The sequence below is a fragment of the Chiloscyllium plagiosum genome, unplaced genomic scaffold (genome assembly GCF_037043375.1).
Source record: "Chiloscyllium plagiosum isolate Xiang-an unplaced genomic scaffold, Cpla_swu_hap1 HiC_scaffold_5, whole genome shotgun sequence".
NCBI classification, from domain to species: Eukaryota; Metazoa; Chordata; class Chondrichthyes; order Orectolobiformes; family Hemiscylliidae; genus Chiloscyllium; species Chiloscyllium plagiosum.
In genome coordinates this window covers 125,901,721-125,916,222 of record NW_028270143.1, presented here as the reverse complement: position 1 = coordinate 125,916,222, position 14,502 = coordinate 125,901,721, and the positions used below count along the sequence as shown (strand labels likewise).

General features: G+C 46.0%; 1 protein-coding gene across 3 annotated transcripts in view; it reads left to right on the top strand.

Moving 5' to 3' along the window:
• The first annotated feature begins 11,034 nt into the window (after positions 1-11,034).
• naprt (nicotinate phosphoribosyltransferase) overlaps positions 11,035-14,502 on the top strand; it is a 78,425-nt gene continuing 74,957 nt past the window's right edge. The window contains exon 1 of one of the 3 annotated variants that reach the window (XM_087986860.1): positions 11,035-11,442. In XM_087986860.1, the coding sequence (XP_087842986.1) occupies positions 11,097-11,442 (346 nt within the window). In that variant the 5' untranslated portion in view covers positions 11,035-11,096. The remainder of the gene's footprint in view (positions 11,443-14,502) is intronic. The other 2 variants (XM_087986858.1, XM_087986859.1) reach the window with 2 other exon arrangements.

The following is a 14,502-nucleotide window of genomic DNA, read 5'->3' as shown; positions in this document are numbered from 1 at the left end:
CAGTGGATACAGTCAGGAGGGAGTTGCTCTCGAAGTCCTCAACATTGACTCTGGACCCCATGAGGTCTCATGGCTTAAGGTTAAATCCTGCTGGTTACCACATACCATCCTCCCTCAGCAGATGCATCAGTGATCCTCCATGTTGAACAACACTTAGCAGAAGCACAGAGGGTGGCAAAGACACAGAGTATACCCTGGGTGGGGGATTTCAATGTCCACCACCAAAAGTAATTTTGCACTAAGAGAGTTGGTTGACTCCCAAAGGACATAGCTGTTCGCTACCAGTTGCTCCTCAGCAATCTGCCGGCTGCAGATGCATCTGTCCATGACAGTATCAGTAAGAGTGACCACACACAGTCCTAGTGGAGACAAAGTCCCACCTTCACATTGAGAATACCCTCCATTGTGTTGTGTGGCACGATCACCGTGCTAAATGGGACAGACTTCAAACAGATCTCGCAGCTCCAGACTGGGCATCCATGAGGCACTGAGGGCCATCAACAGCAGCAGTACTGTACTCCAGCACAATCTGTAACCTCATGGCCTGGCATATCCCCCACTCAACCATTACCATCACGCCAGAAGATCAACCCTGGTTCAATGGAAAGTGCTGGAGGGCATGCCAGGAGTGGCACCAGGCATCCCTGAAGATGAGGTGTCAACCTGATGAAGCCCCCAAACAGGACTACCTGCCAAACAGCAGAAGCAGCAAGTGATAGACAGAGCTAATCGATCCCACCACCAATTGGTCAGATCTAAGCTCTGCAGTCCTGACACATCCAGTTATGAATGGTGGACAATTAAACAACTCACTGGAGGAGGAGACTCTACAAATATCCCCATCCTCAATGATGGAAGGGCCCAGCACATCAGAGCAAAAGATAAGGCTGAAACATTTGCAGCAATCTTCAGCCAGAAGTGCTGATCCATCTTAGCCTCCTCCAGTGGTCTCCAGCATCACAGATACCAGCCTTCAGCCAATTCCATTCACTCCACGTGGAAACAAGGAATGGTTGGAGACACTAGATACTGCAAAGGCTATGGGCCCTGACAACATTCCGGCAATAGTACTGAAGACTTGTGCTCCATGTTATGATACTGAGTAAACCACTCATCCTGAGGGACAGGATTTTGGAACATGTATTTGGAAAGGCAAGGACTGATTAGGGATAGTCAACATGGCTTTGTGTGTGGGAAATCATGTCTCACAAACTTGATTGAGTTTTTTGAAAAAGTAACAAAGAGGATTGATGAGGGCAGAGAGGTAGATGTGATCTACCACTAAGGTGTTTGACAAGGTTCCCCATGGGAGACTGATTAGCAAAGTTAGATCTCACAGAATACAGGGACAACTACCCATTTGGATACAGAACTGGCTCAAAGGTAGAAGCCAGAGTTGTTTTTCAGACTGGAGGCCTGTGACCAGTGGAGTGCCACAAGGATCGGTGCTGGGTCCTCTATTTTTTTGTCATTTACATAAATGATTTGGATGCGAGCATAAGAGGTACAGTTAGTAAGTTTGCAGATGACACCAAAATTGGAGGTGTAGTGGACAGCGAAGAGGGTTACCTCAGATTACAACAGGATCTTGACCAGATGGGCCAATGGGCTGAGAAGTGGCAGATGGAGTTTAATTCAGATAAATGCGAGGTGCTGCATTTTGGGAAAGCAAATCTTAGCAGAACTTACACACTTAATGGTAAGGTCCTGGGGAGTGTTGCTGAACAAAGAGACCTTGGAGTGCAGGTTCATAGCTCCTTGAAAGTGGAGTCACAGGTAGATAGGATATTGAAGAAGGCGTTTGGTATGCTTTCCTTTATTGGTCAGAGTATTGTGTACAGGAGTTGGGAGGTCATGTTGTGGCTGTACAGGACATTGGTCAGGCCACTGTTGGAATATTGCGTGCAATTCTGGTCTGCTTCCTATCGGAAAGATGTTGTGAAACTTGAAAGGGTTCAGAAAAGATTTACAAGGATGTTGCCAGGGTTGGAGGATCTGAGCTACAGGGAGAGGCTGAACAGGCTGGGGCTGTTTTCCCTGGCACGTCAGAGGCTAAGGGGTGACCTTATAGAGGTTTACAAAATTATGAGGGGTATGGATAGGATAAATAGGCAAAGTCTTTTCCCTGGGGTCGGGGAGTCCAGATCTAGAGGGCATAGGTTTAGGGTGAGAGGGGAAAGATATAAAAGAGACCTAAGGGGCAACTTTTTCACACAGAGGGTGGTACGTGTATGGAATGAGCTGCCAGAGGAAGTGGTGGAGGCTGGTAGAATTGCAACATTTAAGAGGCATTTGGATGGGTATATGAATAGGAAGGGTTTGGAGTGATAAGGGCTGGGTGCTGGCAGGTGGGACGAGATTGGGTTGGGATATCTGGTCGGCATGGACGGGTTGGACTGAAGGGTCTGTTTCCATGCTGTACATCTCTATGACTCTATGACTGGGGGATTAAATTACAGGTTCAAAGTGAGAGGAGAAAAGTTTAGGGGAGATATGTGTGGAAAGCTCCTTACACAGAGGGTGGTGGATGCCTGGAATGCCTTGCCAGCGGAGGTGGTAGGGATGGGCACGATAGCATGTATCTAGATGAGGCTGTCTGCCTGTTATTTGACTTTGACACCTTGTGCCACTGATGCTTAGGATATGAACGCAAAATAAAAGAAACATAAAACGAAAAGGTTCTGAAGAAGTTAACTCAGTTTCTCTCTCCACTGATACTGCCAGACTTGCTGAGGTTTCCCAGCAATTCCTGTTTCGGTTTACAGTCTAATTGACTCTGTCCTTTCTATGTTTTATGAAGGGGCTCTCTTCTGTTTTACATTTCTGGTTGCATTTCAGATTCTCACTCCTGGAATTCGGAGCCTGTTTGCAGAGAGACACTGACAGTTCAGAGAGTCTGTTGCAGACAATGGGCTGTGCAGGGGTTGCTGTATCTGACTGACTGCCTCTCTCTCAAGGTTAGCTCCATATCAGGACCACTCTTGGACAGGGAGTTCCTGTATTGCAGGCACCTGGAGACCACCTTTAGCCCCAAAACTGATATCTCCATTTCAGTTTTTTAAGTTTCTATTATGATGTTGTCTTTTGTAACAGTGTGTCTCAGGGGCTGACAGCCTTAATTATTGATCTGGTTGTTTGTTTGTTTCTTTTAAAGTATCTTTGAAACATTAACACATTGTTGCCAGGACTATGATGACCGTGAGCTTTGATATAGATTAACGGACTTGGGCTTAGAAGTCAGTGCATCATTTGATGAAGGTGAATAAGACAATACTTCCAGAAGTGTAGTGAACAGTGAAGGAGACAAGCTGGTGAAAATTAGTGAAATTGGCTGCAGGAAAGTGCAAGGTGAGCTAGTTTTGGTGGGCACAGTAACTCAGTTACTCAGTTCTTCCTAACCAGACTTCATGAATAACAGATCTCAGATATCAAGCTTGTAACTTAAACAGAAATTAACAGTTGTTATTAATAATGTGACTTTAGCAGAACACAGATATATAACAAGACAATCCACTTGATATCTATGATCCAATCTTCTTTAACCAGAATCTCCAATCACACTGACACACACACATAAGCACACATTCTCTCTCTCTCACACACACACATATTCTCACACATACACACACATACACGCAAACAAACGTACATACTGTCTTTCACACACACACAAACACACATACTCTCTCACGCACACATACACAACACACACCACACAAACACACACATACTCACATACACAAACACAATAAACTCACAAACACACATACTCTCACACACAACCACACACACACAAACACACATACTCTCTCACACACACACATACACACAAACACACACATACACACATACTCACATACACAAACACACATACTCTCACAAACACACATAGTCTCACACACAACCACACACACACACAAATACACATACTCTCACCCATACACAGACATAGTCTCACACACACACATGCACAAACAGACATACACACACTTTCTCTCTCTCTTGCACACACACACACAAACACACATACTCATGCATACACGCGCACAGAAACACAGGTGGTCACGTACTCACAAACACACACACACAAAAACGGACACAAACAGAATTAAGGGATAAATTAAAGAAAAAAAAGGAATTGCAAATTTCCAGTTGCATAATGGATATCAGACCTTTAAAAATGCATGGTTAATGCAGTTGTTCACAGGCAAGTAAACTGTGGGTCCTCCATGAATTTTAAAGTGAAAACAAAAATACGCTGGAGATCACAATAGATCAGGAAGGATCCATGGAGAGAGAGGAAGCAAATGTTTCAAATCTAGATGACTCTCAGAGCTGACATGAAGTGTGGAGGGACTGTATTAATGCAATCACTGACACAGTGGAATCTTTCGAGGGTGGGGTACTGGAGGATACAGGTGAAAGTGAGGACTGCAGCTGCTGGAGATTAGAGTCGAGAGTGTGGTGCTGGAAAAGCGCAGCAGGTCAGGCAGCATCCGAGGAGCAGGAGCAACGTTTCAGGCAAAAGCCCTTCATCAGGACTGAGGCTGTGAGTCAGGCTGGAAGATACACAAGAGGAGATAGTCCTAAACAAACAAAGATCCAGAGAATATGCAGGATAGTAAGACATAGGTGATGGAGAAAGGTTCTAACCCCTAGGGAGTGAAACTCAGAGCCAGTGTCTGAGTTACACATTCAGACAAGAAACAGCAGAGTTGGCCAATAGGCTGTAGTCTAGATTAGAGTGGTGCTGGAAAAGCACAGCAGGTCAGGCAGCATCCGAGGAGCAGGAAAATCGATGTTTCAGGCAAAAGCCCTTCTTCAGGACTGAACAGAGTAATGATACTATGGTTTTAAGAGGTTTATTTTGTCCTGGCTCTTTTATGAAGCAAGTTGAGACAGAGGTGCGGAGCAGTCTGCTCAGAACCAATACAATAGAAATAGCCTGACTGGGTGGGGTTCACCTACCACAGAAGCTGGATGCTTAGTTCTCACTTTTTGCAGTCGCTGGGGTCTTGAAGCTGGATGTGGAAGCTCTTATTCCTCTTTCTCTGTTACAGCTAAAAGCTGGGGTTCTCTTCCTGCAGCTGGAATTGCATGTGAAACAATCGATTTTACTGAATGTGCCTTTGCCAAGGGTGTGTTTACGGGGTGTTACTATACTGGAACAGTTAAGTAGTTGGAGTTAATATATTCGCTATTTTGTTAAGCATTTCAATAGAGTTACAGTTAAACCAATGCTTTTATCTTTATAACATGGTCTATATTCCCATTCCGAGGGGTGTGTTCTGTATTCCCATTCCAAGGGATGTGATCTATATTCCCATTCTGAGGTGTGTGCTCTGTATTCCCGTTCGGAGGGGTGTGATCTATATTCCCATTCAGAGGGTGTGGTCTCTAGAACATAGAACATAGAACATAGAACAATACAGCACAGAACAGGCCCTTCGGCCCACAATGTTGTGCCGAACATTTGTCCTAGCTTAAGCACCTATCCATGTACCTATCCAATTGCTGCTTAAAGGTCACCAATGATTCTTACTCTGCCACTCTCACAGGCAGCGCATTCCATGCCCCCACCACTCTCTGGGTAAAGAATCTATCCCTGACATCCCCCCTATACCTTCCACCCTTCACCTTAAATTTATGTCCCCTAGTAACACTCTATTGTACCTGGGGAAAAAGTCTCTGACTGTCTACTCTATCTATTCCTCTGATCATCTTATAAACCTCTATCAAGTCACCCCTCATCCTTCGCCGTTCCAATGAGAAAAGGCCTAGCACTCTCAACCTATCCTCGTATGACCTATTCTCCATTCCAGGCAACATCCTGGTAAATCTCCTCTGCACCCTCTCCAAAGCTTCCACATATTTCCTAAAGTGAGGTGACCAGAACTGAATACAGTACTCCAAATGTGGCCTAACCAAAGTCCTGTACAGCTGCAACATCACCTCACAACTCTTGAATTCAATCCCTCTGCTAATAAATGCTAATACACCATAGGCCTTCTTACAAGCTCTATCCACCTGAGTGGCAACTTTCAAAGATCTATGAACATAGACCCCAAGATCCCTCTGCTCCTCCACCTTACTAAGAACCCTACCGTTAACCCTGTATTTCGCATTCTTATTTGTCCTTCCAAAATGGACAACCTCACACTTGACAGGGTTGAACTCCATCTGCCACTTCTCAGCCCAGCTCTGCATCATATCTAAGTCCCTTTGCAGCCGACAACAGCCCTCCTCACTATCCACAACTCCACCAATCTTCGTATCGTCTCCAAATTTACTGACCCACCCTTCGACTCCCTCTTCCAAGTCATTAATAAAAATTACAAACAGCAGAGGACCCAGAACTGATCCCTGCGGAACTCCACTTGTAACTGGGCTCCAAGCTGAATATTTACCATCTACCACCACTCTCTGACTTCGACTGGTTAGCCAGTTCTCTATCCAACTGGCCAAATTTCCCACTATACCATGCCTCCTGACTTTCCGCATAAGCCTACCATGGGGAACCTTATCAAATGCCTTACTAAAATCCATGTATACTACATCCACTGCCCTACCCTCATCCACATGCTTGGTCACCTCCTCAAATAATTCAATAAGACTTGTAAGGCAAGACCTACCCTTCACAAATCCGTGCAGGCTGCCCCTAATCAAGCAGTGTCTTTCCAGATACTCATAAATCCTATCCCTCAGTACCCTTTCCATTACTTTGCCTACCACCGAAGTAAGACTAACTGGCCTGTAATTCCTGGGGTTATCCCTATTCCCTTTTTTGAACAGGGGCACAACATTCGCCACTCTCCAGTCCCCTGGTACAACCCCCGTTGACAGTGAAGACGAAAAGATCATTGCCAACGGCTCTGCAATTTCCTCTCTTGCTTCCCACATAATCCTAGGATATATTCCGTCAGGCCCGGGGGACTTGTCTATCCTCAAGTTTTTCAAAATGCCCAACACATCTTCCTTCCTAACAAGTATCTCCTCTAGCTTACCAGTCCGTTTCATACTCTCCTCTTCAACAATACGGTCCCTCTCATTTGTAAATACTGAAGAAAAGTACTCATTCAAGACCTCTCCTATCTCTTCCGACTCAATACACAGTCTCCCACTACTGTCCTTGATCGGACCTACCCTCGTTCACGTCATTCTCATGTTTCTCACATACGCATAAAAGGCCTTGGGGTTATCATTGATCCTACCTGCCAAAGATTTTTCATACCCTCTCTTAGCTCTCCTAATCCCTTTCTTCAGCTCCCTCCTGGCTATTCTGTATCCCTCCAATGCTCTGTCTGAACCTTGTTTCCTCAACCTTATGTAAGCCTCCTTCTTCCTCTTTACTAGACATTCAACCTCCCTCGTCAACCAAGGTTCCCTCACACGACCATCTCTTTCCTGCCTGACAGGTACATACATATCAAGGACACGTCATATCTGTTCCTTGAAAAAGTTCCACATTTCCACGACATCCTTCCCTGACAGCCTATGCTCCCAACTTATGCTCCTCAGATCCTGTCTTACAGCATCGTATTTACCCTTCCCCCAATTGTAAAACCTACATTGTTGCACGCACCTATCTCTCTCCATAACCAAGGTGAAAGTCACAGAATTGTGGTTACCATCACCAAAATGCTCACCCACTAACAAGCCCATCACTTGTCCCGGTTCGTTACCAAGTACCAAATCCAATATGGCCTCCCCTCTGGTTGGACAATCTACATACTGAGTTAGAAAAGCTTCCTGGACACACTGCGCAAACACAGCCCTGTCCAATCTACTTGATCTAAAGAGCTTCCAATCAATATTTGGGAAGTTGAAATCGCCCATGACTACTACCCTGTGGCTTCTGCACCTTTCCAAAATCTGTTTCCCAATCTGTTTCTCCACATCTCTGCTGCTATTGGGGGGCCTATAGTAAACACCCAACAAGGTGACTGCTCCTTTCCTATTTCTGACTTCAGCCCATACTACCTCCAAAGGCAGATCCCCCTTGAACTGTCTTTCTGCAGCCATTATACCATTTCTAATTAGCAACGCCACCCCCCCTCCTTTTTTACCACCCTCCCTAGTCTTTCTGAAACATCTGTAACCAGGAACCTCCAACAACCATTCCTGTCCCTCTTCTATCCACGTTTCCGTGATGGCCACAACATCATAGTCCCAAGTACCAATCCACGCCTTAAGTTCACCCACCTTATTTCTGATACTCCTTGCATTGAAGTATACACAGTTGAACCCATCTCTGTGTCTGCAAGTATTCCCTGTCAGTGCTACCTTCTCCACAGCCTCCCGACATTCTTGGACATCCTGAAAAATAGCTAACCTACTTGCTGGACCACAAGTCTGGATCCCATCCCCCTGCCAAATTAGTTTAAACCCCTCCCCCCCCGAAGAGTTCTAGCAAACCTACCTCCCAGGATATTGATGCCCTTCTGGTTCAGGTGCAACCCGTCCTGCTTGTACAGGTCCACTTTCCCCAGAATGCAGTCCAATTTTCCAAATACCTGAAGCCCTCCCTCCTACACCATACTTGCATAAAAGGCCTTGGGGTTATCCTTGATCCTACCTGCCAAAGATTTTTCATACCCTCTCTTAGCTCTCACTGTCACGTGGCACCGGCAACAACCCAGAGATGACGACTCTGTCTGTCCTAGCTTTTAGCTTCCAGCTGAACTCCCTGAGCTCCTGAATGACCTCCCCACCCCTCTTCCTACCTATGTCATTGGTGCCAACGTGCACCACGACTTCTGGCTGCACATCCTCCCCCTTATTCCAGTTTTGAGGGCTGTGATTTGTATTCCCATTCCAAGGGATGTGATCTATATTCCCGTTCTGAGGGGTGTGGTCTATAATCCAGTTCTGAAGGGTTTGGGTTATAGTCCAGTTCTGGGGGTTAAGTCTATAGTCTAGTTCTGAGAGGTATGATCTATATTTCCATTCTGAGGGGTGTGGTCTATCTTCCTGTTCTGAGGGGTATGGTCATTATTCCCATTCTGAGGGGTGTGGTCTTTCTTCCTGTTCTGAGTCTTGACACCCAGAGAATTCCAGGCACTAAACATGAGCAAAGACTAGTGCTCAGAACCAGACAAGCCACTGGTCAGTCCCTTGTTAATTTTAAATAGACCTCCAGTGGGGGATAACTTGAACCCACTATTAAAACCAGGAATTCTTAACCAATAACAGAGGAGAGATGGAAAGGCTGGAAGAGACATAAAACATCAAAGGAGTTCCAAAACTGCTGGGCGGGGCACTCTCTATAAATCACGTGCTCAATAAATGAACCTGACTCATACACATTTCATCCACCCACACCTTTGTACGTACACTCAAACATAGAGACACGCAAACACACTCATCTCATGCATACATTCATGCACCTATGCATACATACACTCATATATACATACATACACCAATTTGGATATGTATACCTATATATACATAAATACACCTATACATACATACATATACCTATATGTACATACGTAAACTTAGGGGTGGCATGGTGGCTCAGTGGTTAGCACTGCTGCCTCACAGCACCAGGGACCCAGGTTCGATTCCAGCTTTGGACAACTGTCTGTGTGGAGTTTGCACATTCTCCCTGTGTCTGCGTGGGTTTCCTCCGGGTGCTCTGGAATTAGCCATGCTAAATTGCCCATAGGTTAATTAGTCAGGGGTAAATCTGGGGCAATGGGGCAGGGTGGGTTGCTCTTCGGTGGGTCAGTGCGGTCTTGTTGGGTCGAAGGGCCTGTTTCCACACTGTAGGGAATCTAATCTAATCTAAACATACGTTCATGAGTCTATATGCACATAAGTACGCCTATACGTACATACATATACCCATATGATCGCCTAAACATACATATGTGCACTGAGGTTTTAGGGAATCTGGAAAGAAATTAAAAAGCAGGAACTCTAAGGCAATCACTTCCCAACAGTGATTTCTGCATAATAATGACATGGACTATCAGAACACTATGGGAAAGCATGGTGGAGGGAGTCAAAAAATAACCTTGAGCAGTTTGACAGCAGACTCAATGGGCCAAATGGCATACTCCTGCTCCTATCTTATACATTCTGCAGAATCTCTCACACACACCCACTCTCTCTCTCTCTCACACACACAGACACACTCATACAGACACACACCCACACACCCCCTTACACACACACCCCACACACACTCACACAGACACATATACACACACATCCCACACACGCACACACACCACACACACACACTCACACAGACACAGACACACACACTCACACAGACACATGCACACACACACATATACACACACATACTCACACAGACACACAGACACACCCACACACACACACACACACACTCACACCCCCCCGACAGACACACACTCACACCCCCCCACAAACATACACACACACAAACATGCAAGATACACACACAAACACTCACACACACACATTACCCTGCACACATACTTACACACAAACACGCACAGACACACACACAAACATACATGCTCACACATACTCACACTCATACTGTCTCATACACACGCACACATACACAGACACACACACACTCTCATTCACACACTCACAGACACACACACACTCACATATACACACACACTCACACAGACACACTCACACGCAAACACACATGCCCACACACACTCACAAACAAACATGCAGATACACACACTCTCACACACACACATACCCCTGCACACATACTTACACATATACACGCACAGACACACATACATACACGCTCACACATACTCACATTCATACTCTCTCAGATGCATGCACACAGACACACACACACTCACTTGCACTCACACAGACACATACACACACATATACACTCACACACACAAACACACATACACTCACACACACTCTGTTGCTAATGGTTACTCTGTTGCTAATGGTTACTCAACAAGGAGGGAAAGTGCTCCACGATTTTGGGCAGAAAATGGAAAACCTGTCGGGGCTGTTCTGTGCTGAGAGAATTTACAAAGTGATAACGTTCCTGGGTAACCACAAGAGGACAGCAGCTGCCAGAACTCTGTGTGGGCTCACTGGGAAGTTAGTTTATGTGCTGTTTCCTACTGAACTCTGGCAGTGTCAGTAGCGTTCAGTTTGTCTGTATCGGGCTGTGTCCGTATGAGAGTGCAGGCTCAGCACGTGGTGCTCCCATCCTGCTCACTCTCAGCCCACACGCTGCCAGAACAATGCTGCGAGAGTACACAGCACAGCCTCTGCTCACTGATTTCTACCAGTTCACTATGGCCTACGGATACTGGAAATGTGGGAGAGAGCAGAGCAACGCTGTCTTTGAGTTATACTTCAGAGAAAACCCCCGGGGGAGTGAGTTCACCATCTTCGCCGGCCTCCAGGACTGTCTGCTGTTCCTCTCCAATTACAAGCTGAAGGAGGAAGGTAAATCATTTAAGTTGCATCATGTAACCCTTTCCTGGGAGGGCAGAGCTGAGGAATATAAACTTCACAAAGGGCAAGGCACAGGAACTGGAGATAGAGTACGTTCAGTCTTTCAAGCCTGCTCTGCCAATCAGTTACACAGTCACAGAGTTACACAGTCATGGAGATGTACAGCACGGAGACAGACCCTTCATCCAACTCGGTCCATACCGACCAGATATCCCAACGCAACCTAGTCTCATTTGCCAGCACTTGGCCCATATCCTTCTAATCCCTTCCTATTCATGTACCCATTCAGATGCCTTTTAAATGCTGTAATTGTACCAGCCTCCACCACTTCCACTGGCAGCTCATTCCATACACGTACCACCCTCTGTGTGAAAAATGTTGCCCTTTAGGTCCCTTTTAAATCTTTCCCCTCTCAGTCAGATCATTGACGTCCTTTTACTTTGATTCCCACACAATCTCTTCATTCACTGAGTTAAAAATAATTAACCTCTGCATTGACAATGCTCCATAGCTGAAGATCCCACGGATTCCGTCTCACTGAGTGAAGAGATTTTTTCTCATCTCAGTCTGAAATGGGTCCTGTGTTCTGCACTACCCACCCACCCACCCCAGCTTAAGGATTATGTGTGTAGCAATGGGATCACCTCATCCTTTTAAATTTCAGGAAAACATACTCTGGTCTACTCCCAGAGACACCCTCACTCCAGGTCACCCGTCAAGTTCCTTACCATCCTGACATGGAAATATACCACCGTTCCTTCATTATCACTGGGTCAAAGTCCTGGAGTTCCCAGCAACCTACAGTACACAGACTGCAACAGTTCAAGAAGGCAGCTATCCTGTGTAGAATATAAGACCCCTGTTCGGGGCTGTTGATCTTGTCAATTCAGAGAGCCCTGGCTGACAGATATAAACAGGAATCTCAGAGGTTCTGTTTTGGATGTGAACATAGGAGGTATAGTTAGTACATTTGCAGATGACACCAAAATTGGAAATGTGGGAGAGAGCAGAGCAGCGCTGTCTTTGAGTTATACTTCAGAGAAAACCCCCGGGAGAGTGAGTTCACCATCTTCGCCGGCCTCCAGGACTGTCTGCTGTTCCTCTACAATTACAAGCTGAAGGAGGAAGGTAAATTATTTAATGGACAGCGAAGAGGGTTACCTCGGATTACAACCGGATCTTGACCAGATGGGCCAATGGGCTGAGAAGTGGCAGATGGAGTTTAATTCAGATAAATGCGAGGTGCTGCATTTTGGGAAAGCAAATCTTAGCAGGACTTATACACTTAATGGTAAGGTCCTAGGAAGTGTTGCTGAACAAAGAGACCTTGGAGTGCAGGTTCATAGCTCCTTGAAAGTGGAGCTGCAGGTAGATAGGATAGTGAAGAAGGCGTTTGGTATGCTTTTCTTTATTGGTCAGAGTATTGAGTACAGGAGTTGGGAGTTGAAACTTTATTGCTGGAACAGCGCAGCAGGTCAGACAGCATCCAGGGAACAGGAGATTCGACGTTTCGGGCACAGGCCCTTCTTCAAGAAACGTCGAATCTCCTGTTCCCTGGATGCTGCCTGACCTGCAGTGCTGTTCCAGCAATAAAGTTTCAACTTTGATCTCCAGCATCTGCAGACCTCACTTTCTCCTACAGGAGGTCATGTTGCGGCTGTACAGGACATTGGTCAGGCCACTGTTGGAATATTGCATGCAATTCTGGTCTCCTTCCTATCGGAAAGGTGTTTGAAACTTGAAAGGGCTCAGAAAAGATTTACAAGGATGTTGACAGGATTTGGAGGATTTGAGCTATAGGGAGAGGTTGAAAAGGCTGGGGCTGTTTTCCCTGGAGCGTCGGAGGCTGAGGGGTGACCTTATAGAGGTTAATAAAATCATGAGGGGTATGGACAGGATAAATAGACAAAGTCTTTTCCCTGGGGTTGGGTAGTCCAGAACTAGAGGGCATAGGTTTAGGGTGAGAGGGGAAAGATACAAAAGAGACTTAAGGGGCTACATTTATGGAATGAGCTGCCAGAGGGAGTGGTAGAGGCTGGTACAATGACAACATTTAAAAGGCATCTGGATGGCTATATACATAGGAAGGGTTTAAAGGGATATGGGCCAAGTGCTGGCGAATGGGACTAGATTAGGTTACACTATCGGGTCAGCATGGACGAGTCAGACCAAAGTGTCTGATTCCGTGCTGTACATCTCTCTGACTCTATAACTGGCTCTGGGAAACCGGACTGGTGTCAAGTACTCTGCATGTGTAAATACAGGGTGACTCGTAACGGGATACTGGCCTCTGTGAAGTTATTTCACCCCCCCTACTCAAGGGCAACTAGAGACTGGGCTAGTGAGCAATTAGATTAGATTACTTACAGTGTGGAAGCAGGCCCTTCGGCCCAACAAGTCCACACCGACCCGCCGAAGCGCAACCCACCCAGACCCATTCCCCTACATTTACTCCTTCACCTAACACTGTGGGTAATTTAGCATGGCCAATTCACCCTAAGCTGAACATTTTTGGATTGTGGGAGGAAACCGTAGCAAACCCACGCAGACACGGGGAGAATGTGCAAACTCCACACAGACAGTCGCCTGAGGCGGGAATTGAACCTGGGTGTCTGGTGCTGTGAGGCAACAGTGCTAACCACTGTGCCACCGTGCCACCCATTAATGTCCAGGTTCAGGGAATAAAAGGCTCTCTTCTGAAAGGACAGTCCCCTCACTACCGGAATCAGTCTGGTAGACTTTCTCTGATACTTGCAATAGCTTGCATTTATATAGTACCTTTCATAACCCTCTCCAAGTGCAGTACCAGCCAGTGAAGTGGTTTGGCAATGTTGTTGCTGTTGTTGGTATCTGGTCCCACCAACAGGAAAATGATAATAACTGATTCTTGAGTGATAAGACCATAAAAACTAGGAACAGGAGGAGGCCATTTGGCCCTTCAATTAGGGGCACGGCTGATCCAACATTCCTCATGTCCATTTTCTTGCCCTTTCCCTGTAAACCTCGATTCCCCGACTGATCTAGAACCTCTCTGTCTCAGCCTTCTATAGA